Below are 26,136 nucleotides of genomic sequence, written 5' to 3' on the forward strand. Positions count from 1 at the left end.
GGGGTCTTTAGGGACATTTATGGGGAATTGTACCGGTCTGAACCCCCGGTGGAGGGGGGGGGGGGGGGGGAATGGGGCGCTTCTTGGACAAGCTGAGATTTCCGAATGTGGAGGCGGGGCAGGTGGAGAGACTGGGGGCGCCGATTGAGCTGGAGGAGCTGGTCACTGGGATTGGCAGCATGCAGTCAGGGAAGGCGCCGGGGCTGGATGGGTTTCCGGCCGAATTTTATAAAATGTATGCGGACCTGTTGGGCCCCTTGTTGGTTCGGATCTTTAACGAATCAAGGGGGGGGGGGGGGGGGCTTTGCCCCCAACTATGTCACGGGCGCTGATTTCCTTGATCCTTAAGCGGGACAAGGACCCCTTGCAGTGTGGGTCATATAGGCCGATCTCGCTGCTAAATGTAGACGCCAAGCTGTTAGCGTAGATCTTAGCTACAAGGATAGAGGATTGTGTGCCGGGGGTCATTCACGAGGACCATACGGGGTTTGTAAAGGGAAGGCAGTTGAATACCAACATACGAAGGCTTCTGAATGTCATTATGATGCCGGCTGTGGAAGGGGAGGAGGAGATAATGGTGGCATTAGACGCGGAGAAGGCCTTTGATAGGGTTGAGTGGGGGTATCTGTGGGAGGTGTTGGAAAGGTTTGGGTTTGGGGAGGGGTTTGTCCGTTGGATGAGGCTGCTCTATGAGGCCCCGATGGCGAGTGTAGCCACGAATAGGAGGAGGTCGGAGTACTTTCGGCTGCACCGGGGGACGAGACAGGGGTCTCCCCTGTCCCCCTTGCTCTTTGCGTTGGCAATTGAGCTGTTGGCCATGGCGCTGAGGGAGTCAGGGAACTGGAGGGGCCTGGTGCGGGGTGGGGAGGAGCATCGAGTGTCGCTTTATGCGGACGACCTGTTGCTGTATATGGCGGACCCGGTGGGGGGAATGCCGGAGGTGATGAGGATTCTCAGTGAATTTGGGGGCTTTTCTGGGTATAAGCTCAACCTGGGTAAGAGTGAGCTGTTCGTTGTGCACCTGGGGGATCAGGAGGAGGGGATTGGTAGGCTCCCAATGAAGCAGGCAGGGAGGAGCTTTAGGTATCTGGGAGTCCAGGTGGCTAGGAGCTGGGGGGCCCTGCACAAGCTTAACCTCACAAGGCTGGTGGAGCAAATGGAGGAGGAGTTTAAAAGGTGGGATATGTTACCGCTGTCGCTGGCGGGTAGGGTGCAGTCCATCAAGATGACTGTGCTCCCGAGGTTTTTGTTCCTGTTCCAGTGCCTCCCCATCCTTATCCCGAAGGCCTTTTTTAGGAGGATCAACAGGAGCATCACGGGGTTTGTATGGGCACACGGGACCCCGAGGGTGAGAAGGAGCGGGTCAGGGATGGGGGGGGGGGGGGGGGGGGGGGGTGCTGGTGCTGCCCAACCTGTGTGGGTATTACTAGGCTGACAATGCAGCAATGGTGCGTAGGTGGGTAATGGACGGGGAGGGGGCAGCATGGAAGAGGATGGAGATGGCGTCCTGTGTGAATACGAGCCTGGAGGCGCTGGTAACGGCGCCGTTGCCGCTTCCTCCAATGAGGTATACTACGAGTCCGGTGGTGGTGGCTACCCTGAAAATTTGGGGGTAATGGAGACGGCATGGGGGGAAGGTGGGGGGCTTGATGGAGTCCCCGATACGGGGGAATCACCAGTTTGTCCCGGGGATCGTCGATGGGGGGTTTCTTAGCTGGCACAGGGCAGGTATAAGGTGGTTGAGGGAACTGTTTGTAGATGGGAGGTTTGCCAGCCTGGGTGAGTTGGAGGGGAAGTTTGGGCTCCCCCGGGGAACATGTTTAGGTACATGCAGGTTAGGACGTTTGCCAGGCGGCAAGTGGCGGGGTTCCCTGTGTTGCCCCTGCGGGGGGTTCGGGACAGGGTGCTCTCGGGGGTGTGGGTTGGAGGAGGGAAGATTTTGGATGTGTACCATGTTATGCAGGAGGTGGATGAGGCCTTGGTGGAGGAGCTGAAGGGTAAATGGGAAGAGGAGCTGGGTGAGGAGATTGAGGAGGGGACGTGGGTGGATGCCCTGGAAAGGGTGAACTCCTCTTCTTGTGCGAGGCTTAGCCTCATACAGTTCAAAGTGCTGCATAGAGCTCATATGACCAGGACGAGGATGAGCAGGTTCTTTGGGGGCGAGGATAGGTGTAATAGGTGCTCGGGGCGCCCAGCGAACCATGCCCATATGTTCTGGGCATGCCCAGCGTTGGGGGACTTTTGGAAGGGGGTAGCAAGCACGGTGTTGTTGCTCGTTTTGGGTGAGTGTGCTTAACACTCAATTTGGCTCTGTTTCGTTACTTAGCTCTGGAGTCGCCAGGTATCGTTAAGATACCGCCACAAGTTTCAAGGTCAAGTTCAAAGCAATAAAACCATACACCAATTAGTAAGTTCAAACAACTGAGTTTATTATAATACAATTATAATACTACCCATGCACATGCTAAGATGATTAAACTATTCCTACCACTAAATAAACCAGTACTTATCTCAAAGGGAACTGCCGGATCAGGGGACAAGGCCTCTTGCTCTGCTCTGGTCTGCAGACTTCAGGTTGGTACGTGTTAAAAAGGGGTCAGGAGTGTCTATCTCTGGTAGCGATCGTTGTGAGACACTTACTTGCTGGCGGCTGCTGTCCTAAACCTCTCCTCTCTCTCGGTCAATGTCTTCTTTGGTAAAAGCTGGTTGAGATGCTGGTCCAGAGAGGAGGGCTGGTTAAGAAGAACGAACTAAGTGTGGGACCTGTCTTCTATAGGTCCTAGGGCTTTGCGCCCTTTTGGGCGGACCCTTTACCTGCTGGGAATCGATTGGGTCTCTTCCCAATCGATTTGTTTTAATCCCCCCAATACTGAGGCTGTTCCTCGGCTACTGGGCGGGCCTTCAGGTGCTTTCTTTTCGAACCCCGCTGGTGCCGGGGTGTCTGGTTTCCCACACACTGTTGCGATCACTTCCCTATTTGTGTCCATTGTCCCTGGGATCGTTCCATTACTCTGTTAACTATCCCGGAGATTGCCTCATTAGTATGCGGAATGTTCGTTTCGGTGCTGTCTGCTCTCTTAGCAGACAGAATACACATTGGCTTGGTGCAGCCTGCTTGTGCTGCAAACATTGTCCATTTTGACCTGCAAGCTTTACGTTCCTCCATTTTGTATTGAGGTAAATGGCCAATTTCGGTGGCTACAGTGATGAGGGTGGTAGGATCCAGGGTTGAGCCAGGCTGGGGACTCGTGATATTTGGGGTAGCAGCGGAGCCGGGAGTGCAGGAGGCGATAGAGGCCGGTGTTCTGGCCTTTGCGTCCCTAGTAGCCCGGCGTAGGATTTTGCTTCAGTGGAAGGATGCGAGGCCCCCAAGCGTGGAGGCCTGGATCAATGACATGGCGGGGTTCATTAAGTTGGAGAGGGTGAAATTCGCCCTGAGAGGGTCGGTGCAAGGATTCTTTAGGCGGTGGCAGCCTTTCCTGGACTTCCTGGCGGAACGTTAGGGAAATTGGCCGGCAGCAGCAGCAACCCGGTGGAGGCGGGGTGGGGGGGGGGGGGGGGGGGGGGGGGGGGGGCTTTGGTTCGGTGGGAGGGAGAATCGTGTACAGGGGTTTGTTGGATGTGGCGGGTGTTATCTCTTTCCTTTGTGTTGTTTTCTTTTGTTTGTTTTTGTAGTTGCTGGGGGGGGGGGTTGTTTTTTGTTCTTTGGTTTTTACTATGGGTGTTTGGTTAATATTGTTTTGTTGTTTATATTTTGTGAAAATCTTAATAAAAATTATTTTTAAAAAAAGGCCTCAAATTTGAATATAGGTTTCATGTGTTACACTGGATCACTTTGTATCCCCATTTTTGTTTTGTATTCTACTGTGTGTTATCTTTGGATCTTTTGTTCTCTTTTCTTTTTTATTATTTAAATCTTTATTCAGCAATGTTAGAACATAGAACATAGAACACTACAGTGCAGTACGGGCCCTTCGGCCCTCGATGTTGCGCCGACCTGTGAAACCATCTGAAGCCTATCTGACCTACACTATTCCATTTTCATCCATATGTCTATCCAGTGACCACTTAAATGCCCTTAAAGTTGGCGAGTCTACTACTGTTGCAGGCAGGGCGTTCCATACCCCTAATACACTCTGAGTAAAGAAACTGCCTCTGATATCTGTCCTATATCTATCACCCCTCAATTTAAAGCTATGTCCCCTCGTGTTGGTCATCACCATCCGAGGAAAAAGACTCTCACTGTCCACCCTATCTAACCCTCTGACTATCTTATATGTCTCTTATTAAGTCACTTCTCAGCCTTCTCCTCTCTAACAAAAACAACCTCAATTCCCTGAGCCTTTCCTCGTAAGACCTTCTCTCCATACCAGGCAACATCCTAGTAAATCTCCTCTGAACCCTTTCCAAAGCTTCCACATCCTTCCTATAATGTGGTGACCAGAACTGCACGCAGTACTCCAGGTGCGGCCGCACCAGAGTTATGTGCAGCTGCAGCATGACCTTGTGGTTCCGAAACTCAATCCCCCTGCTTATAAAGGCTAGCACACCATATGCCTTCTTAACAGCCCTATTAACCTGGGTGGCAACTGTTTTTTTTTAATAAACAATTTTATTGAGGTAGTTTTTGGCTTTATAAACAGTTACAGACATCATCAGAAAGGAAGCAAAAAAGGCAAAAATGTGCAAACATCCACATACTTTCAATACTTCCACCGTAACATATTGCACAAGCCCGCTCCCCTCCCACCGGTACTACCCGCCATATTTTCCCTCCTACTCTACTCTACGCCCCCCCCCCCCCCCCTCCCCTCACCCCCCTGCTGACGCTCACTCTCCCGCAAAGAAGTCAATAAATGGTTGCCACCTCCGGGTGAACCCCTGCAAAGATCCCCTCAAGGCGAACTTAATTTTTTCCATCCCCAGGAAACTCGACATGTCCGCAAGCCACCACTCCGTCTTCGGGGGCTTTGAGTCCCTCCACGCCAATAATATTCGTCGCCGGGCTATCAGGGAAGCAAAGGCCAAAACATCGGCCTCTTTCTCCCCCTGGACGCCCGGGTCTTCCGAAACCCCAAAAATTGCCACCCCTGGACTCATCACTACCCTTGTTTTTAGCACCTGGTACAAGACCCCCGCAAATCCCTCCCAGTACCCCCTCAGCTCAGGGCATGCCCAAAACATGTGAACATGGTTTGCTGGTCCTCCCGCGCACCTAGCGCATTTGTCCTCTATCCCGAAAAATTTGCTCATCCGAGCCACCGTCATATGGGCCCGGTGAACGACCTTAAATTGGATCAGCCCGAGCCTAGCACATGTCGCGGTCGAATTTACCCTACTCAGGGCCTCTGCCCACAGCCCATCCTCCATTTCCCCGCCTATCTCCTCCTCCCATTTAAGTTTCAGTTCCTCTGTCTGGGACCCTTCCTCTCTCATGAGCACCTTATAAATACCCGAGACTCTACCCTCCCCTTCGTCCCTCCCAGAGACTATTCTGTCTAGGATCCCCATTGGCGGGAGGCGCGGGAAAGATGGGACCTGTCTACGAACAAAGTCCTGCAACTGTAGTTATCTAAAATAATTTCCCCTTACCAACCCAAATTTCTCCTCCAAGCTCCTCAAACTCGCGAAGCTCCCTTCCAGGAACATATCACCCACCCTTCCCGCCCCAGCTCGCCGCCATACTCGGAACCCCCCATCCATTCTGCCGGGGGCAAACCGATGGTTGTCGCAGATTGGCGCCCAGCCAGACGCCCCCATCTCCCCCACATGCCTCCTCCACTGGCCCCATATCCGCAGGGTCGCCACCACTACCGGGCTGGTGGTGTACTTGGCCGGCGGCAGCGGTAGAGGAGCCGTGACCAGGGCTTCCAAACTGGAGCCCCTGCACGAAGCCGCCTCCACCCGCTCCCAAATAGACCCCGTACCCACCATCCACTTCCTTATCATAGCGATGTTGGCCGCCCAGTAATAATTGACCAGACTCGGCAAAGCCAGCCCTCCCTCGCTGCAGTTCCTCTCCAGCATCGCCTTCTTCACCCGCGGAGACTTTCCCGCCCAGACAAAGCTCATGATCAGCCCGTTAACTCTTTTGAAGAAGGACTGTGGGATAAAGATTGGGAGGCACTGAAAAATAAACAAAAATCGAGGGAGGATTGTCATCTTTACAGTCTGCACCCTCCCTGCCAGCGACAGCGGGAGTGCATCCCATCTCCAAAACTCTCCCTTCATTTGCTCCACCACCCTGGCCAAATTTAACTTATGCAGCCTGCCCCAGTCTCGTGCCACCTGGATTCCCAAATACCGGAAATTTTCCTCAACTAGCCTAAACGGTAGCCCTCTCAATCTGTTCTCCTGGCCCCTTGCCTGGACCACAAACATTTCACTCTTGACTGTATTTAATTTGTATCCTGAGAACTGGCCGAACTCCCTCAGCATTCCCAGTATAGTTCCCATCCCGGCCACTGGGTCCGACACGTACAGGAGCAGGTCGTCTGCATAAAGAGAAACCCTGTGTTCAACCCCGCCCCTCACCATCCCCTTCCAACCCTCTGCGGCTCTCAGCGCAATCGCCAGCGGCTCTATGGCCAGCGCAAACAGCAGCGGGGAGAGTGGGCAGCCCTGCCTGGTCCCTCGGTACAACCTAAAGTACTCCGACATTTCTCTGTTGGTCCTGACGCTGGCCCTCGGGGCCTGATATAATAATTTGATCCAATCCACCAATCCCTCCCCGAACCCAAACTATCCGAGCACCTCCCATAGATAGTCCCACTCCACCCGGTCAAAGCCCTTCTCGGCGTCCATTGCCACCACTACCTCCACCTCTCTACCCGCCGGGGGCATCATTATCACATTGAGCAATCTCCTCAGATTGGCCGCCAGCTGCCTACCTTTCACGAACCCCGTTTGATCCTCCCCAATCTCCTCCGGTACACAGTCCTCCATTCTACCCGCCAGTACCTTTGCCAGGAGCTTGGCGTCTACATTAATCAGGGAGATTGGCCTATAGGACCCGCACACCTCCGGGTCTTTACCCCGCTTCAATATCAGAGATATGGTGGCTTGTGACATTGTCGGCGGCAGGGTCCCTCTGTCCCTTGCCTCATTGAAAATCCTCGCCAAGACCGGGCCCACCAGCTCAGAGAACTTCCTATAAAACTCTACTGGGTATCCATCCGGCCCCGGGGACTTCCCCGACTGCATGGCCTTTAGGCCCCCCAATACCTCCTCTACTCTAATCGGGGCCCCCAGCTCTTCCACTCGCCCCCCCCCCCCCCCCCAACTGTTGGGAATGTTAACCCGTCCAGAAACCTTTTCATCCCCTCCGGTTCTTCCGGCGGCTCCGAAGTATACAGCTTCCGATAGAAGTCCCGGAATACCCTATTCAATTCTGCCGGATCCTCCACTTTGCGCCCCCCCCTCGTCCCTCACTCTACCTATTTCCCTGGCCGCCTCCCTCCTCCTGAGTTGCTGCGCTAACAGTCTGCTAGCCTTTTCCCCATACTCGTACACCACTCCCCTCGCCTTCCTAAGCTGTTCCACGGCCCCTGCTCGTGGATAGTGCCCCCAGTTCCGCCTGTAGCCTCTGCCTCTCCCTGAGTAAAACCTCCCCCGGGGACTCCGCGTGCTCTTCATCTATCCGACCCATTTCCCTGACCAATCTATCCATCTCTGCCCGGTCTGCCTTGGCTCTGTGGGCCCCAATTGAAATCAGCTCCCCCCGCACTACTGTCTTTAGCGCCTCCCACACGGTCGCCGCTGAGACCTCCCCAGTGTCATTCACCTGCAGGTAATTTTTTATACATTTCCGAAGCCTCTCGCAGATCCCCTCCTCCGACAGCAGTCCCACATCTAGCCTCCATTGCGGGCGTTGTTAGCTCGCTCCCCCGAACTGCAGGTCCACCCAATGCGGGGCATGGTCTGAAATGGTAACTGCTGAGTATTCCGTGTTCTTTACCTCCCCCATACAGTCCCTGCTTAGTACAAAGAAATCTATCCTGGAATATACTTTATGGACTGTGCGAGTAAAACGAGTAGCCCCTTCCTGTTGGCTGTCCCTCTCTCCAGGGGTCCACTGCCCCCATTTGCTCCATAAACCCTTTCAGCTCCCTTGCCATTGCTGAGAGTCTACCCGTTCTGGGACATGACCGATCCAAAGTCGGGTCAAGGACCATGTTAAAGTCCCCTCCCATTATTAGCCTGCGAGACTCCTAGTCCGGGATCTTCCCCAGCACTCTTTTAATGAAGTCCACGTCATCCCAGTTCGGGGCATATATATTCACCAGCACCACTCTTCTCCCCTCCAGTCTGCCCCGTACCATCAGGTATCTGCCCCCCCTGTCTGCGGATATGCCCTCTGCCTCAAATTGCACGCGCTTGTTGATCATGATTGCCACCCCTCTGGACTTCGAGTCCAAGTCCGAGTGGAAGACCTGGCTAATCCAGCCCTTCCTTAGCCTGGTCTGGTCTGACACTTTCAGATGTGTCTCCTGCAACATAATTACGTTGCCCTCAGGGCCCGCAAGTGCGCGAACACCTGCGCCCTCTTAACCGGCCCATTCAGTCCCTTGACGTTCCAGGTGATCAGCCTGGTCGGGGGGCACATCCCACCCCCCCCACCCCGCCGGTCAGCCATAGCCTTTCTCGGGCCGGCCCCTGACCCGTGCATCGCGCCATTCCTGGCCCGCCCTTTGGCTGCCTCCACCCTCGACCTCCTTTCCAGTGCCTATTTCAAGTCCCTCTCCCGTCAGCAGAACAACCCCCCCCCCTCCCCTAACCCCATCCCCCGATACCCCCCCCCCTGCCATTCTACTGGCTGTAACTTCCCCCCCCCATTCTGACTTCCTTGACGAGCCAATCTGCCTAGCCCTGGTGACTCAACACTCCGGCGCCTTCCTGTCCCATTCCCCTTGTTTCCCCGTCCTCCTCCCCACCCACTGGGGCAAGCCGGCTCCAAAGTCTTCCGCGAGCTGCACAAAAAGCCCAAACAGGAAAAAAAAAAAGAAAAAAACCACAGAAAAAAGAGAAAAAGCACATAAATGTCCATGAACAAAGGAAAGAGTCTCAAATGTTCCGCTTGGCCCCTTTGGCCCAGCAAACCATTGAGCAGCAGTCCAGGCACATTCGGCGTTCCTTCCCACAAAAATCCTAACTCGCGTCCTTGGTGCCTCCTTTCGGGACCAGCCCCAGGTCCCTCACAAAATCCATCGCTTCTTCGGGCTCGGAGAAGTAGTGGTGTTGACCCTGGTGCGTGACCCATAGCCGAGCTGGGAACAGCAGACCAAACTTCACGTGCTTCTTGAACAGCACCTCCATGACATTCTTAAAGGCTGCTCGCCGCCGAGCCACCTCCTGGCCTAGGTCCTGATAAATGCGGGGAACACTGTTGTTCCACGTGCTGCTCCTGGCGCTCTTTGCCCACTGCAGCACCCGCTCCTTGTCCACGAACCTGTGGAACCTAATCACCATCGGGCGGGGGGGAGTCCGCCCGGCCGCCCCTGCCTTGCCTGCACTCTGTGTGCCCCCTCCAGCTCCGGCGGTCGCGGAAAGGCTTCGGCCCCCATCAGCTGCTTCAGCAGGTCTGCTACAAATGCTGCAGCATCAGCTCCCTCCGCCCCCTCCGGGAGGCCGACCATCCTCGGATTGTTCCTGCGGACTCTATTCTCCAGCTCCTCCACTCTGTCCAGCAGTCTTCTCTGCCGCTCTTTCAGGCCGTCCACTTCTAGCGCTGCAACCGTTTGTGCATCCGCCTGCTCCTCCACCGCCTCTCCCAGCTCCTAACTTTAACATCCTGGGCGTCCAGCCTCTGGTTCAGCTGATCCACCGCTTTCTGGATTGGGTCCAAGCTGTCCCGCTTCAGCGCTTCAAAACTGGACTTCATTACCTGGAGCATGTTATCCAGCGCCAGCTGGATTGCTGAGTCCGGGGTCCGTGTGTCCGCCATCTTAGGTCCCAGGTAATTTTCTTCAGGTCCTTGTCTCTGTCCCTTTTTCTCCTTCTTCTTCTGCCTTCTGGAATCCCGCTGTTCCATGTGCCGCAGCCCGCTCCTCAGCGCCTTCGCTGCCGCTTTCCTTCGCCCAGCTCCTTAAATTTTACCTCCTGGGCATCTGAAGTGGGTCCAAGCTGTCCCTCCTCAGCAACTCCAAACTTTTTTTCCCCTTTTGTCCTGGAGGAAGGAAGGTCCGTGGGTCCGCCATCTTTCCCTTCAGGTCAGCTTCCTCCTTGCCTCCGTCTCTCTCTCTTTCTTCCTCACCTGCTGGCCTCCCACACTTCCATCTGCTGCAGCCCGCTCTCCTCTTCTTTCACGGCAGCCTTTCTGCCGCCCCCGTGGTCCCGCTATCGCGGGGAATCAGCTGTTCAGCCCCGCCGGAGTGAGAGCCCGCCGAATGTGCGGCTCACTCGGACATCGCCGCCACCGGAAGTCCCTGGGTGGCAACTTTCAGGGATTTATGTACCTGGATGCCGAGATCTCTCTGTTCATCTACACTACCAAGAATCTTGCCATTAGCCCAGTACTCTGCATTCCTGTTACTTCCTTCCAAAGTGAACCACCTCACACTTTTCCGCATTAAACTCCATCTGCCACCTCTCAGCCCAGCTCTGCAGCTTATCTATGTCCCTCTGTATCCTATAACATCCTCCAGCACTATCCACAACTCCACCGACCTTCGTGTCATCTGCAAATTTACTAACCCATCCTTCTACACCCTCTTCTAGGTCTTTTATAAAAATGACAAACAGCAGTGGCCTCAAAACAGATCCTTGTGGTACACCACTAGTAACTGAACTCCAGGATGAACATTTGCCATCAACCACCACCTTCTTCCACTGTCTTCTTTCAGCTAGCCAATTACTGATCCAAATCGCTAAATCACCTTCAATTCCATACTTCCTTATTTTCTGCAATAGCCTACCGTGGGGAACCTTATCAAACACCTTACTGAAATCCATATATACCACATCAACAGCTTTACCCTGATCCACCTGTTTGGTCACCTTCTCAAAAAACTCAATAAGGTTTGTGAGGCATGACCTACCCTTCACAAAACCGTGTTGACTATCGCTAATCAACTTGTTCTTTTCAAGATGATTATAAACCCTATCTCTTATAACCTTTTCCAACATTTTACCCACAACCGAAGTAAGGCTCACAGGTCTATAATTACCAGGGTTGTCTCTACTCCCCTTCTTGAACAAGGGGACAACATTTGCTATCCTCCAGTCTTCCGGCACTATTCCTGTCGACAAAGACGACATAAAGATCAAGGACAAAGGCTCTGCAATCTCCTCCCTGGCTTCCCAGAGAATCCTAGGATAAATCCCATCTGGCCCAGGGGACTTATCTATTTTGACATTTTCCAAAATTGCTAACACCTCCTCCTTTTGAACCTCAATTCCATCTAGCCTGGTCGACTGAACCTGAGTGTTCTCCTCGACAACATTGTCTTTCTCCAGTGTAAACACTGACGAAAAATATCGTGGAAACAATATCGTTGTTACAAATTAAGTGCAAAAATCAATGAAAACATACTTTTTCAAAAAACGATACGTCTCTCTTGTCAGATCATTTCCTGAATCATATACCTCGTTGTATTTGTCAAGTCACAAGGAAGTAATCAAATACAAAGCTGGTCATAATGTTCAAGGAAAGACTTAGAAAACTTTTTTCATGCTTGGAATGTGATCTCTGACAAATGAATATAAATATTTAACAGAAAGACAGTTAATTTTGGGCTTAATACAAGTTAACTGGCAAAAAAACCAACAGATAATTTAGGAGAAATGTCTTCATCCAGACAGTGATTAGGAGCAGTTGAGATGCATTTTAGGGGAACCTTAGAAAACACACAAGAGAGAATGAAACAGCAGATTATCCTGATCCAAAAACTTCAGTCCTGAAGGAAGGTCACCGACCTGAAACATTAACTCTGTTTCTCTGTCTACACATGCTGCCTGACCATTGTATTTTTTAGAATCCTAGAATGGGTGCAGAATAGGAAGAGACCATTCAAGTCATCATGATTGTGGCAGCTCTGTTCACAAACAATTGTTAGTTCGACTTCCCTGCTCTTTCTGTCGCCCAGCTATTTTAATTCCCTTTTCAGGTGCTTTTCTGCAACCTCTCTTAAGCTATCACAATTAAAAATAATTTTTATTCAAATTTTCACATTTTCACAAAAAAGAAAACAATAACAGAAAATTCTAAGAACAAATAAAAAAAACAGACCCCCCCCCTGCCGTAAATACAAAAGAGAAACAATAAATTAACGTCCGTCATTGGCAAAAAACAGATATTCAACCTAAAACAAACCCCCCCCCCCCCCCCCCCCCCCGGGCCGGGTTGCTGCTGCTGCTGACCTTTTGTTTTTGCCGTTCTGACAGGAGATCTAGAAACCCCGCCATATCGTTGACCCAGGCCTCCACGCTTGGGGGGCCTCGCATCCTTCGACTGAAGAAGAATCCTCCGCCGGGCTACTAGGGACGCAAAGGCCAGAACATCGGCCTCTTTCGCCTCCTGCACTCCCGGCTCCACTGCAACCCCAAATATTGCGAGTCCCCAGCCCGGATTGACCCAGGATCCTACCACCCTCGATACCGTCCTTGCTACACCCTTCCAAAATTCCCCCAGCGCTGGGCATGCCCAGAACATGTGGACATGGTTTGCTGGGCTCCCTGAGCACCGAAGACACCTGTCCTTGGTCCCAAAAAATCAGCTCATCCTTGTCCCGGTCATATAGCCCTATGCAGTACCTTAACTGTATGAGGCTAAGCCTCGCACACGAAGAGGAGGAGTTCACCCTTTCTAGGGCATCCGCCCACGTCCCTCCTCAATCTCCTCACCCAGCTCCTCCTCCCATTTATCTTTCAGCTCCTCCACCGAGGCCTCGTCTACCTCCTGCATCACCTGGTACACTTCCGAGATCCTCCCCTCTCCAACCCATACCCCCGAGAGCACCCTGTCCTGAACCCCATGCGGCGGCAGCAGAGGGAACCCCGCCACATGCCGCCTGACAAACGCCCTTACTTGCATGTACCTAAAGGTGTTCCCCGGGGGAAGCCCAAACTTCCCCTCCAGCTCACCCAGGCTCGCAAACTTCCCGTCTATGAACAGGTCCCCCAGCCTCCAAAGTTAAGCTTATACCCTGAGAAATCCCCAAATTCCCGGAGAATCCCCATCACCACCGGCATTCCCCCCACCGGGTCCGCCACATACAACAATAGGTCATCTGCATAGAGCGACACTCGGTGCTCCTCCCCACCCCAGACCAGCCCCCTCCAATCCCCCGACTCCCTCAGCGCCATAGCCAGGGGTTCAATTGCCAGCGCAAAAAGTAGGGGGGACAGGGGACACCCCTGCCTCGTCCCTCAGTATAGTCGAAAATACTCTGAACACCTCTGATTCGTGGTCACACTCGCCATCGGGGCCTCACCCAACTGACAAACCCCTCTCCAAACCCGAACCTTTCCAGCACCTCCCACAAGTACCTCCACTCGACCCTATCAAAGGCCTTCTCCGCATCTAGCGCCACCACTATCTCCGCCTCCCCTTCCACCGCCGGCATCATAATAACGTTCAAGAGCCTCCTTATGTTGGTGTTCAGCTGCCTCCCCTTCACAAACCCCGTTTGATCCTCGTGGATAACCTGTGGCACACAATCTTCTATCCTCGTGGCTAAGATTCAACTGGGAACCCATCCGGCCCCGGCGCCTTCCCCGACTGCATGTTCCCTATCCCTTCAACCAGCTCCTCAAGCTCAACTGGCGCCCCCAGACCCTCCACTCGTCCCTCCTCCACCCTTGGGAATCTCTGCCGGTCCAAAAAGCGCTCCATCCCCCCCTTCTCCGCCAGAGGTTCGGACCGATCTAGTCTCTCAAAAGTCCCTGAAGACCCCATTAATGTCTACCCACCTCCGCACCACATTTCCTCCACGGTCCTTAACTCCACCAATCTCCCTAGCCGCATCCCGCTTACGGAGCTGGTGTGCTAGAATCCTACTCGCCTTCTCCCCATACTCGTACACCGCATCCTGAGCCTTTCTACATTGAGCCTCCACCTTTCTGGTGGTCAACAAGTCAAAATCAGCACGAAGGCTGCGACGCTCCCTCAGCAATCCCTCCTCCGCGTACCTCCTGTCCACCCTCACCATCTCCCCCACCAGTCTCTCCCTTTGTCTCTGCTCCCCTCTCTCTCTGTGGGCCCGAATGGAGATCAACTCCCCCCGAACCACCGCCTTCAGCGCCTCCCAGACCGTCCCCACTCGGACCTCCCCATTATCGTTGGCCTCCAGGTCCCTCTCGATGCATCCTCGAACCCGCCCCCTCACATCCTCATCCGCCAGCAGCCCCACCTCCAATCGCCACAACAGGCGCTGGTCCCTTTCCTCCCCCAGCTCAGGGTTCACCCAATGCGGGGCATGGTCAGAAATGGCTATCGCCGAGTACTCAGCGTCTACTACCCCCGCAATCAGCGCCCTATCCAAAACAAAGAAGTCAATCCGGGAGTAGGCCTTATGCACATGGGAGAAGTATGAAAATTCCCTGGCCCTCGGCCTTGCGAACCTCCAAGGATCCACCCCTCCCATCTGATCCATAAACCCCCTCAGCACCTTAGCCGCCGCAGGCCTCCTACCCATCCTGGAACTGGATCGATCCAGTGGCGGATCCAGCACCGTGTTGAAATCCCCCCCCCTCCCATTATCAGGCCCCCCACCTCCAAATCTGGAATCCGGCCCAACATGCGCCGCATGAAACCCGCATCATCCCAATTCGGGGCATATACATTGACCAGCACCACCCGCTCCCCTTGCAGCTTGCCGCTCACCATCACGTACCCCCCGCCACTGTCTGCCACCACACTCAACGCCTCAAACGACACCCTCTTCCCCACCAGGATCGCCACCCCTCGGGGTTTTTTGCATCCAGCCCTGAATGAAGCACTTGGCCTACCCACCCCTTCCTCAACCTAACCTGATCCGCCACCTTCAGGTGCGTCTCCTGAAGCATAGCCACGTCCGCCTTCAGCCCCCTCAGGTGCACGAACACGCAGGACCGTTTGACCTTCCCATTCAGTCCCCTCACATTCCAGGTGATCAGCCGGATCGGAGGGCCACCTGCCCCGTCGACTAGCCATCACCCTTCCATAGTCCGCCACGTGCCCGCGCCCCCCGCTCAGCCCGTTCCTCACAGCGACAGACCGCCATCCTGATCCCCTCTGCACGCTCCAGCTCCTTCTTAGCCATTCCAGCAGCAACCCGGTATTCCCCCTTCCCCCCCCCCCCCCCCCCCCCCCCCAAGTTAGGCCCCCCCTAGCTGCGTAACTCCGGTCATTGTGCTTCCGTAAGTCAGCCGATTCCTGCTGACCCTGGCTGCTCCCGCCACCCCAATTACCCTCCCCAGTGTCCCCCAACCATTCCCCCAATGCCGACCCCGCCCCCTGCCTCTCCAGCACTGGAGAGAGGCCCGCGCCCCCCATCCCAAGCCCTGCCCCCCGACCCAAAACGCGGGAAGACAGGCACATGACCCAACAGGGCCGCGAACCCCACCCAAACCCGCAACCAGTGAAACAATAAAAATCCCAACATGATACTACAAAACACCCAAGTAAACAGACAACAGTCCCGAAAAGCAGAAAAGAAAAGGCAAGACAGCAAAAAAAAAAAAGTATCGTCCAATAGAACCAAAAAGAGCAAAAGCATATCAAGGAGGACAAAGCCTCCGGGCTGCATACAACGTTCCCCAGCCGCCAGTCCTCAGTTCAAGTCCAGCTTCTCTGCCTGGACAAAAGTCCAGGCCTCCTCCGGGGAGTCAAAATAAAGTTGGCGGTCTTTATAAGTGACCCACAGGCATGCCGGCTGTAACAGGCCAAACGTGACCCCCTTCTTGTGGAGCACTGCCTTCGCCCGGTTAAACCCAGCCCTTCTCTTCGCCACCTCTGCACTCCAGTCCTGGTAAATCCTGATCTCCGTATTCTCCCACTTGCTACTCCTCTCCCTCTTCGCCCAACGAAGCACACACTCACGGTCGACCAAGCGTTGAAATCGGACCAGCACCGCCCTGGGTGGCTCGTTTGGCCCGGGCTTCCGCAGCCGCACCCAATGGGCACTCTCCAGCTCCAGTGGTCCCCGGAACGACCCCACGCCCATCAGCGAGTTCAGCATCAGGACCACGTAGGCCCCCAAATCCGAGCCTTCCAGCCCCTCCGGGAGGCCCAAAATCCGCAGATTCTTCCGGCGGGAGCAGTTCTCCATCTCCGCCATCCTTGCCAACCATTTCTTGTGAAGCGCCTCGTGCGACTCCACCTTCACTGCCAGGCCGAGGAGTTCGTCCTCGTTCTCCGGAGCCTTTTGCTGCAGCTCCCGAATCTCCGCTGCCTGAGCCGTCTAAGTCGCCCCGAGCCTGTCCAGCGATGCCCTCAACGGCTCCAGGATCGCAGCTTTAGTTCCTGGAAGGAGCGCGGCAGCAGCTCCTGCTGCTCCCTCGCCCACTGCTGCCACGCTGCTGGTTCCCCGCCCGCCGCCATCTTGTCCTTTTTGCCTCGCACCTTCTTCTGCTGCAAATTTTCTGGTCGCTCCACTTCTAGTCCAGCCCATCCACCGGCCGCCAAGCGCCGAGGCTGCATTCCCACCTGGGGAAAAATCAAGTCAGCGCCGTTGCGGGCCCTTAAAAGAGCCCTTGGTGAGATATTTTCCAGTTGTTCCCTTGGCTGCTAGAATCCAGCTTTCACAAGGGCCCTCAGGTCAGCTTGAGGCCTCTAACACAGCCCTTCCTCCGCCTGCATGCTGAATAGGCTTTGTCTCTCTGCTGCAGTCCCAGCCAAATCCTACACTCTTTCTGCGGGACTGGAAACCAAGAAACATATCATTCCTGGGTGAAAAGACTCCTACATTCACCTATACTTTTTCATAAAAATTCCACTCCATATTGCTTAAAAAAAGAGCTCTTTTCTGTGATCTTAGCAGGAGCTGCCGTGTGTGTGACCACTCACTCCATAGTGCACACCGGAAGTCCCACTACATCACTCTCATCAACCAATCTCTTCTCATACTCCCTCTTTGATTTCATTTTTTACTTCCCCTCTGAATGTTCTGTATTAAGCCTGGTTCTCACTTTACCATCAATCTGCCATCTTTTATAGCCCCCCTTTTCTGCTTTTTTGACATCTAACGGAGCTCTGCTTGCCCTACCCTTTCCCTTTGTGTGGATAGACCGCAAATATTACTGATCTATTTTCCTCAGGGGCAGCACGATAGCACAGTGGCTAGCACTGTTGCCTCACAGCTCCTGGGTCCCAGGTTCGATTCCCGGCTTGGGCCACTGTCTGTGCGCAGTCTGCACGTTCTCCCTGCGTCTGCGTGAGTTTCCTCCGGGTGCTCCGGTTTCCTCCCACAAGTCCCGAAAGACGTGCTGTTAGGTCATTTGGATATTCTGAATTCACCCTCAGTGACACGAACAGGCGCCAGAATGTGGCAACTAGGGGCTTTTCACAGTAACTTCCTTGCAGTGTTAATGCAAGCCTACTTGTGACAATAAAGATTATTTAAAAAATTCAAAGGAAGTTAATTGTTCCCTTACAGTTTTGCCTGCTAAAATGGTGATTCCAATTTACCCCGTTCTCACCCTACTGAAATTGGCCTTGCTGCAATCTAATATTTTTTCTTTAGGTTGGTCCTTGTCCTTTTCCATGGCCAACCTCAACCTTGTGAAGACACGATCACTGTCCCCTAAATATTGTCCTCTTAAATACTTAATCCAGCCTCACCAGATCCAGCAATGCATACTTCCTTGTCGGGTTGGAAATATATTGATCAAGAAAATGCACCTCAGGAACTCCACTTCTTCTTCTCTTCCCTATGCACTAATATTTTCTCTATTCTGTATTGGGATAATTAAGTCCCCATTATAACTGCTGTATGACATTTGCACACCTTTTGGAGTTCCCTTCTAATTTTGTTCCTCCATATCTTTCCCACTAGCCTGTGGCCTATTATACCCCTATAGATTTCAACCAGCAGTGCAACGGTCATGATTCTGCTGAAATACAGTAGTACCAATTTCATCAATGCTGCTATTTAGACTGCAAAAATAATGACGCTCTGAAGTTCCTTGGTGAGCTGCAGTCGCATGATCTATGATGTAAGGGCCCTTCCTGTTGATCCCCTTATTTCCCATTTATTTTTTATAGAACAGTACAGCACAGAACAGGCCCTTCGGCCCTCGATGTTGTGCCGAGCAATGATCACCCTATTTAAACCCACGTAACCCGTATACCCGTAACCCAACAATTAACCTTACACTACGGGCAATTTAGCATGGCCAATCCACCTAACCCGCACATCTTTGGACTGTGGGAGGAAACCGGAGCACCCGGAGGAAACCCACGCACACACAGGGAGGACGTGCAGACTCCACACAGACAGTGACCCAGCCGGGAATCGAACCTGGGACCCTGGAGCTGTGAAGCATTGATGCTAACCACCATGCTACCATGAGGCTTTGTGGTTATCATTTTGATCCATAAATATTTAATGGACATATACTCAAGTCAAGTGGAGGAACTAAGGAACTTAAAAGTTGAATAATAGTACATTCCGATTAGAGATTTAGCATTTGAACAACCAGAACTTTGACTTTCTGGCAACTGAGAGATCGGAGGGATTCTGTTCGATTGATTGGCTGGTGGCAAATGAATTGGCCAAAGGCCATATTCTGCCAGACAACAGGTAGTAATTGGGTCCTATCTGTCTAGGATGGTTTTCAGAGGACCCAAGAAGGACTATCAGGTCCTGGGCACGGAGGCAATCAGCTGTGAGTGTCTAACTCTCTCTTTCTACCTGCTGTTTTCTGAACCTGTGGAGAATTTTTTGAGACCTAGATGAATCTACAGTGAATACCATTGCAGTCTAAAAGCAAAAACCTCGAACTGAAGACCTTGACTGAAGAGTGGTTTACTGGAAGACGTTCATCTGAAGTGGAGACTTTTTAAATCCTTTTTTATTTTTCTTCACACCCCTCTTTCCCCTCCTGTATTTGTCTGCCTTGTGTGTATAGAGGGCGGGGCGAGTTAGAGGTTTTTAAAAAAAAAAATTAGATAATAGTGAACCAGTTCTATTTGCTGCCTATTTACTCATAGTTATTGTTTATTAATAAAAAATAATTGTTTCAATTTACAAACCTGGTGACTATAGTTATTGGGCAGCCAGAGACCAAAGAATTTAGGTACTTTTAAATAATTAATTTGTTAATATTGATTGTGTTGTGACTCCGGGTCACGTGCACTAGTCCATGGTGTCACTTGACTAATACATTTCAACAAAGTTGTGCGAGCGGTTAAGTGGAAATCAACAAGTGGATAGTTAATGTTGATGCAACATTCATTTTTTTTACTGCTTCCAAATATCAATATTTCCATTTTAAGAAATTAATAATTTAATTTCTGGCAAATCTAAATAAGCCAGAAACGTGCTACGTCTGATCAGTGGTGACTAGGAGATTTTCACAGTAACTTCATTGCAGTGTTAATGTAAGCCTACTTGTGACATTAATAAAGATTGTATATTATATTACATTATATTATATTAAAATGCAAAAGAAATTAAAGGTAATGGAAATAATGTATCGACAAGATCAGAAGATTTAGTGAATATGCTTTACTCAATGTGTTGACTATCCTAGATAAACAATAGATGGGTATGCTCAGGGCTTAACTCCAAATGTTATAAAATTAGATATTAAAAAACTGACACATGTCAGTCTTCATATTTTCGAGGAAAATAATTTTCACTGAACATTTTCAAAAACTGCTTATAGAAGTTTCTGGATGCTGCGATGGTTTGAACTATGTACTGAATATTTTTGCAGGCAAAACAAATATTTATTGTATTTTTTTTTTTAAATAGCTGCCGATACTTTTCTGATTTAAAAAAAAAACATCTCTCCAGATATCCCCATGATCCTGATAGGGAATTGAGGTTTACCAACAGTATGAGAACTTAACTACAATGGTTACAATGATGATAAAAGAAAGCTAAAATCACATTCTAATAGCAAACTATTGTGCAGGGATAAGTGCTCGCTGAAAAGCTGGGGGCTAGGGTGAAACAAATTTAACGTTTTAATCAGTGGGGAGATTTTGCACAATTCTGCATGGCTGAACTGTATTGGTAACTGGATATCAAAGAACACTTTTACAGCTAATGTAGTTGCACGTAATTCAAGGAAAACATCCTGGTGCTATTGTTGTAAATAAGTAACTTATTTAGTACTTAGTTTATAAACCCGTGTTTAAGATAGTAGAAATGCACAAAGCTTTATGACTGACGATGGCTAACTAAATTGGAGATCTTAAAAACAAGTTTATACTATAATCTTGTTCTATTCCCATCCCACCTTATCAAAGTAAATTGTAACTTTATGGCAAGGTGGCACAATGAGTGCAAGCTAAAACTCCATAACAACAACATGTATCTGTATAGCATCCTTTTTTCTGTAGTGAGAGCATTATCAAACAAAATCTGATACTGAGCTACATGAAGTGACATTAGAACTATCACAACTGGAATGGGAAGAATGCACAGTTTATCTAACCCCAGGACTCAATATGTTGCAACATGAGTGTAAATGTTTAATTCTCTCCTCAGTGGCCAATTATTTACCTTGGCTCCTGTTAGACCTACAATAATAGAGACTTTAACCAGACTTATTTGAATAAACACCGAATGATTGATTTATTATAAAAAGAACATTTTGCTTCTTAAGCAAGTTGTACAAACTGGTTAACACACAATTTATTATCTGGAAGTGTAACTATATCCTTTTTAAAATGCCCCAGCGCACACTGACACATGCGCACAACAAACAAATAGTGTCTCTGCAAAGATGGGTGGTTAAAGAAAATGCTTCCTATCAAAAAAGGATAAAATTTATAGGGTTTAAATGCTGTTGATATGTCCCTTATGTGAAGACAGATACTAGTCCCAGTAGATGCCTGGAGGCTCTCGCCAACAGAGTTTGAGTTTTGGTGTGGGGGAGAATGGAGCAGGATCAATCATCATCTTCTCTAGTTTTTGAAACCCTAGAGGCTAAGTTTAGCTGAAATTAGGATTCCGAGCTGGATACCTGATAGCAGCATCATATTTCAAGCAAGGCAAAGAGTGTGTGAGCTGAGCAGCTTTTTCCCTTCTTCGTTCTTTCCAAACTGAGGTCAAGAAACAAGTTCAAAACATAAAGCTCAGACATTTTCCAGTAGATCACCAGGGTCTTTGCCTTTAACACAGTTGCACTTCAAATAAACAAAGATGCCCCCCCCCCCCCCCCCCCCCCCCGGCCATGCTGCCGTCATGTGATTTCATAGGCAAGGCATGCTTGTTGACAGTACAAGGTGAACTTGAGACCATTTTAAAGAAAATCAAGGTTGACTTCCAAGTGTCCAAATAATTCATTGTCCTTCCAGATTTTAAAAGAAGATATAGTTCTTGAAGATATGGTTTTAACAAAACGGGTGGACTGAAAGTTTGATGGAAAAGGTTGGTTTCTTTGTGAAGCTTAGACAGCACGGTAGCATTGTGGATAGCACAATTGCTTCACAGCTCCAGGGTCCCAGGTTCGATTCCGGCTTGGGTCGCTGTCTGTGCGGAGTCTGCATATCCTCCCCGTGTGTGTGTGGGTTTCCTCCGGTTTCCTCCCACAGTCCAAAGATGTGCAGGTTAGGTGGATTGGCCATGATAAATTGCCCTTAGTGTCCAAAATTGCCCTTCGTGTTGGGTGGGGTTACTGGGTTATGGGGATAGGATGGAAGTGTTGACCTTGGGTAGGGTGCTCTTTCCAAAAGCCGGTGCAGACTCGATGGGCCGAATGGCCTTCTGCACTGTAAATTCTATGATAAGAAGCAGAGATCTTTATTTCAGACATTGATGGAACAGGAACCATTGCAGGGCAGCAAGCACAGTGGTGATTGATGAATGGGACTAGTCAGGATATGGGCAGCAGAACTTTGAATGAGCTGAAGTTTACAAGGATGGCATACATAAGGCCAACAAAGAGAGCAATGGAATATTTCAATCTGGAGGTGACAGAAGTATGAATGAGGGTTTTAGCAGCAGATGGGCTGAGGCAGCAGTAGGTGGGGGGGGGGGGGGGGGGGGTGTTCCAAGCGATATTACAGAGGAGGAAATAGGTGGTCTTGGTGGTGGAGAGGGTATGGGATGAGAAGCTCAGCTCAGGGCCAAATTGTTCATGGCCTGAACATCCTGTTTGTTTCAGCATTTGACAGTTACCAGGGAGGCAGATGGAGCTATTGGTCAGGGAATGGAGTTTGTGGGGAGTGAGCCGTTGATGGTTGGATTCCTGCACACTTTTTTCCTGCACACTTTCAGTCTTTTCTTAAGTTATGAGCATGGCAAAGTATGCATTCCAATACACCAATATTCTACTTGCATGGTTCTAGCCAATAAAACATTTTGTTTGGCATGGCTTAATGGACCATGTTGGCTTCCCCCAGCCAAGTTCCTTGTATTGCTGTTCAATAAGTTACCTCATTAGTGCAACATATATTGCAAGTATGAAAATGAAATACTGTGATGTTGGAAACCTGAGATTAATAAAAGGAATAGTTTCAATTCGTCGTCAACCAGGAACAATCTCCCCACAGATACACTCTAATTTGTATTTTCTGTTTTTATTTCAAAACATTTTATTTTTAAAACTTTGGGCAGCACGGTGGCACAATGGTTAGCACTGCTGCCCCACGGCACTGAGGTCCCAGGTTTGATCCTGGCTCTGGGTCACTGTCCGTATGGAGTTTGCACATTCTCCCTGTGTTTGCGTGGGTTTTGGTCCCATAACCCAAAGATGTGCAGGATTGTTGAATTGGCGTGCTAAATTGCCCCTGGATTGGAAAAAATGAATTGGGTACTCTAAATTTTTTTTTTTTTTAAATGTTTTCGAAACTTTATTCAAAGTGATTTTGTTTTATTAGGACAGTAAAATATTACAAAATGGATGTTGAAATCTTAAAAAAAAACAAGGTTTGATTTTTAGCTAAGCAGATTTTAAGTTTATTTTTAAGGAAGACTTTTGAAAGGTTGATTTTCACTGGAAAAGTAGATTATTGAAAAGCAAACATGATTCCAGTTCAGAGATTTTTTTTTGTTGTTGAATAAATCTTAGATCATTAATATCAAATCAAATGTTTTAAGATTGATTTTTAACATGAAAACCGATAGTGAACTGTTCATTTTTAAAATATTTCAGCCATAGTGTGGTGAGCTTTCTGCTCACTGGTAAGACGTAACGAGGATCTTGGGAAGAGATGAATGCAGATTTCATTCTTGAAGAGACCTTAATTAAAAGATCGCAACAGAAGAAACGGACATCTCCACTCAACTACAAAGAAAGATTGTTTGTTTTGACAAAGTCGAGACTAACGTACTATGATGGTCGCCCTGAGGTGAGCTTGAGCATTAATAATTTATGTAATTTGAAGAATCCCAACATATCCCACAAGGTGGAAATTTTTGGCACTGCCTTAGTTGAATGTTTTCTTCATTAGTTCACATGTATATTTTCAAAAAAGTGGAAATTCAAAAGATTGCCTGAATCCTTGTCATATTTCAAGATTTTGTTTGACCATTTTCTAAGTTTCATTCAATGGTTGTGCATTAAAGCAGGTGTGTTTGCATCAATTTAAAAAAGAACACAAAAGCTAGCTGGTTTTTAAACGCGCTTTGGAGTTGTATATCTTGTGCTGCAACTAACCAATAATTTGTCAGGCTGTTTCATACCATTGTGTTAGAAAATCTGTGGTTTTGGATGCCTTTTCATTCATCCAACAGATGTGGGTGTTCCTGGCAAACCCACATTTATTAATCCCAAATTCCCTTGAGCAAGCGATGGTAAACCACCTTTCGAATGTACTTGAATGACTTTCCATGCCATTTCAGAAGCTGTTAAGAATCAATCATGTTACTGTGAGTTTGGAGTAGCATGGAGACCAGAACAGGTAAGCATGGCAAATTTCAGAAAACAAGAATCTGAGCAGGAGTAGACAACATGGCCTCTCAGCCTATTCCATCATCCAGTAGGATCGTAGCTGATTTGTGACCTCAACTCCATCTTTCCACCTGTTCTCCCTATACCTCAATCACCTGAGCATCCCAAAAGTCTATCCATCATGATCTTGAATATACTCAACAATGGTTTCCTTTCCTAAAGATCATTAGTGAACCAGATGGGTTTTAAGTCAAGTCAGTAGTTTTATGGTGAATATTATTTTTTTTATTTAAAAAAAAATGTTTTTATTTTCCATTTTCACATTTTCCTTCAAAATTTACACCCCACCCACAGACAGTAAACGGTAACAAATACAAAATCAATCCCCTTAACAATAACAACCATCCCAAACTCCCACCACTCCAAACAACGGCCCACCTGTCCATATATGTATGGTCAATATTATTAATAGTAGCTTTATAGTTCAAGATTTGTTTAAATAATGAAGTTAAATCTCTGAACTGCAATGGTGGGATTGGAATTCATTTCTCTAGATCACAACTGCTACCCTCTGGATGCAAATCCAATAACATAACACTATAAAATGGTACATGAGATTGATGAGAGATGGGTGGCATATGATCTCCTCCTCTTGAGTTGCCAATACGGGAGGATTTAAAAACAAAAAGAGACATGTCAGTCAAAATTTTCAAATATTAAACTGAAGCATGAATTTTTTCCAGGCTTGGGTATTTAGCGTGGAATGGTTTGGTGTTATTTTGTTTAAGTAGAGCAAGATGTCTAATTGATTTTTCAAAGCATAACACGTGCATAATTTTCCATTATTACAAAAATACATGCTGTACTGTTAGAACTGAGATGGAAGGAGAGGGCATTTTATCTAGCCCCACTACTCCACAGGTCACACCATTCATTTAAAAGTTTAGTTCACTCACCAAAATGGCCAGTTATTTACCTTCGCAACTGTTAGACCCAGTATTAAAGAGAGATTAACCAGTCTTATTTCAATGAACTCCGAACAATTGATTTATCATAACACAGAACCTTTTAAGAAGTTGTAAGAACAGGCTAATGCACAATTGTAATCTGGATGTACAACTATCAAACTTTTATAAAGTTGTCTCTGCGGAGGTGGCCTGTCAGGAAAAAAAATTGATAAAAGGCTAAGGTTCGCAGAGGTTCAACGCTGTTGATCTAGAGCTTTCTTGTGTGGTCAGGCTCTGGTCCCAGTAGATGTCTGGAAGTTCTCGCCAGTATAACTTCAGCATGGAGGAAAATATAAAGCTGGATCGATTCTTGTCTCGGGTTTCCAAATGCAGATCAGTTTTACCCAGGGAATTCTCTGGTTGCAGGATGATAACTTCACCTGGAATTTCAGGCAAGGCAGGAAGGCAAGCTGGGCAGCTTTTCACTTTCTCAACTCCGTCCCAAATGAACTCGAAGAATGCAGAGTTCAAAATAACAGGTTCAAAACTTAGCTTGAAGTTGAATTGAGTCTTTATCTTGCCAGGTAAATTAGTAACTGGTGCAAACACACATCAAAGTTTTTTAAAATGGGGATTACACGCAAAGATTACTTGGAAAGCCTTCCACTTGCTTCTCGCTTATGCTATTGTTAAAACTGTTCTATACATGACAATCAGGTTTTCAACTACACTGCTCTATCCAAGAATCAATTTTATATTGCTGCAAATAGAATGTATTGATTTCAGTTTTAATTCAATCCTAATAGCTTGAACTTGTTTTCCCTTGTCTTCCTCTCAAAATTTAATTTAAAGTTCTGGAATTGCCCTTTTCATGTCTTTTTGTACCTTAATATGACTTCTCAAGTGTTCCCTTTCAATGCGAAGAGCTCATGTTTTTCCAGATTTTATTTTCATAACTGAGTGCACTTTACACCAGGATTGTTCCCATGGGTTTTTTTTCTTTACTACTTACAATTTGACTAATACCTATGAAACAATGGTTACGTGTCAGCTATTTCTAGTACTGCACAACCTCTGCTGTAGGGATTGTTCTGGGGAATCACCTGCTTTTGTGTCTTTCCTTTGGTCATCTCCGCAGTCTGATATAATTCTAAAGTTTCTAAAAATGTCTGTATCTGTTAGCTTGATGATGTTTATTTGAGAT

At 49.0% G+C, this 26,136-nt stretch overlaps 1 protein-coding gene across 2 annotated transcripts in view; it reads left to right on the plus strand.

Moving 5' to 3' along the window:
- Positions 1 to 26,136, plus strand: part of tec (tec protein tyrosine kinase) — a 229,430-nt gene that overhangs the window by 22,973 nt on the left and 180,321 nt on the right. For both annotated transcript variants that reach the window (XM_038791237.1, XM_038791236.1), the window contains exon 2: positions 23,248 to 23,443. In XM_038791237.1, the coding sequence (XP_038647165.1) occupies positions 23,306 to 23,443 (138 nt within the window). In that variant the 5' untranslated portion in view covers positions 23,248 to 23,305. The remainder of the gene's footprint in view (positions 1 to 23,247; positions 23,444 to 26,136) is intronic.

This window comes from Scyliorhinus canicula, chromosome 3 (genome assembly GCF_902713615.1).
Source record: "Scyliorhinus canicula chromosome 3, sScyCan1.1, whole genome shotgun sequence".
NCBI lineage: Eukaryota > Metazoa > Chordata > Chondrichthyes > Carcharhiniformes > Scyliorhinidae > Scyliorhinus > Scyliorhinus canicula.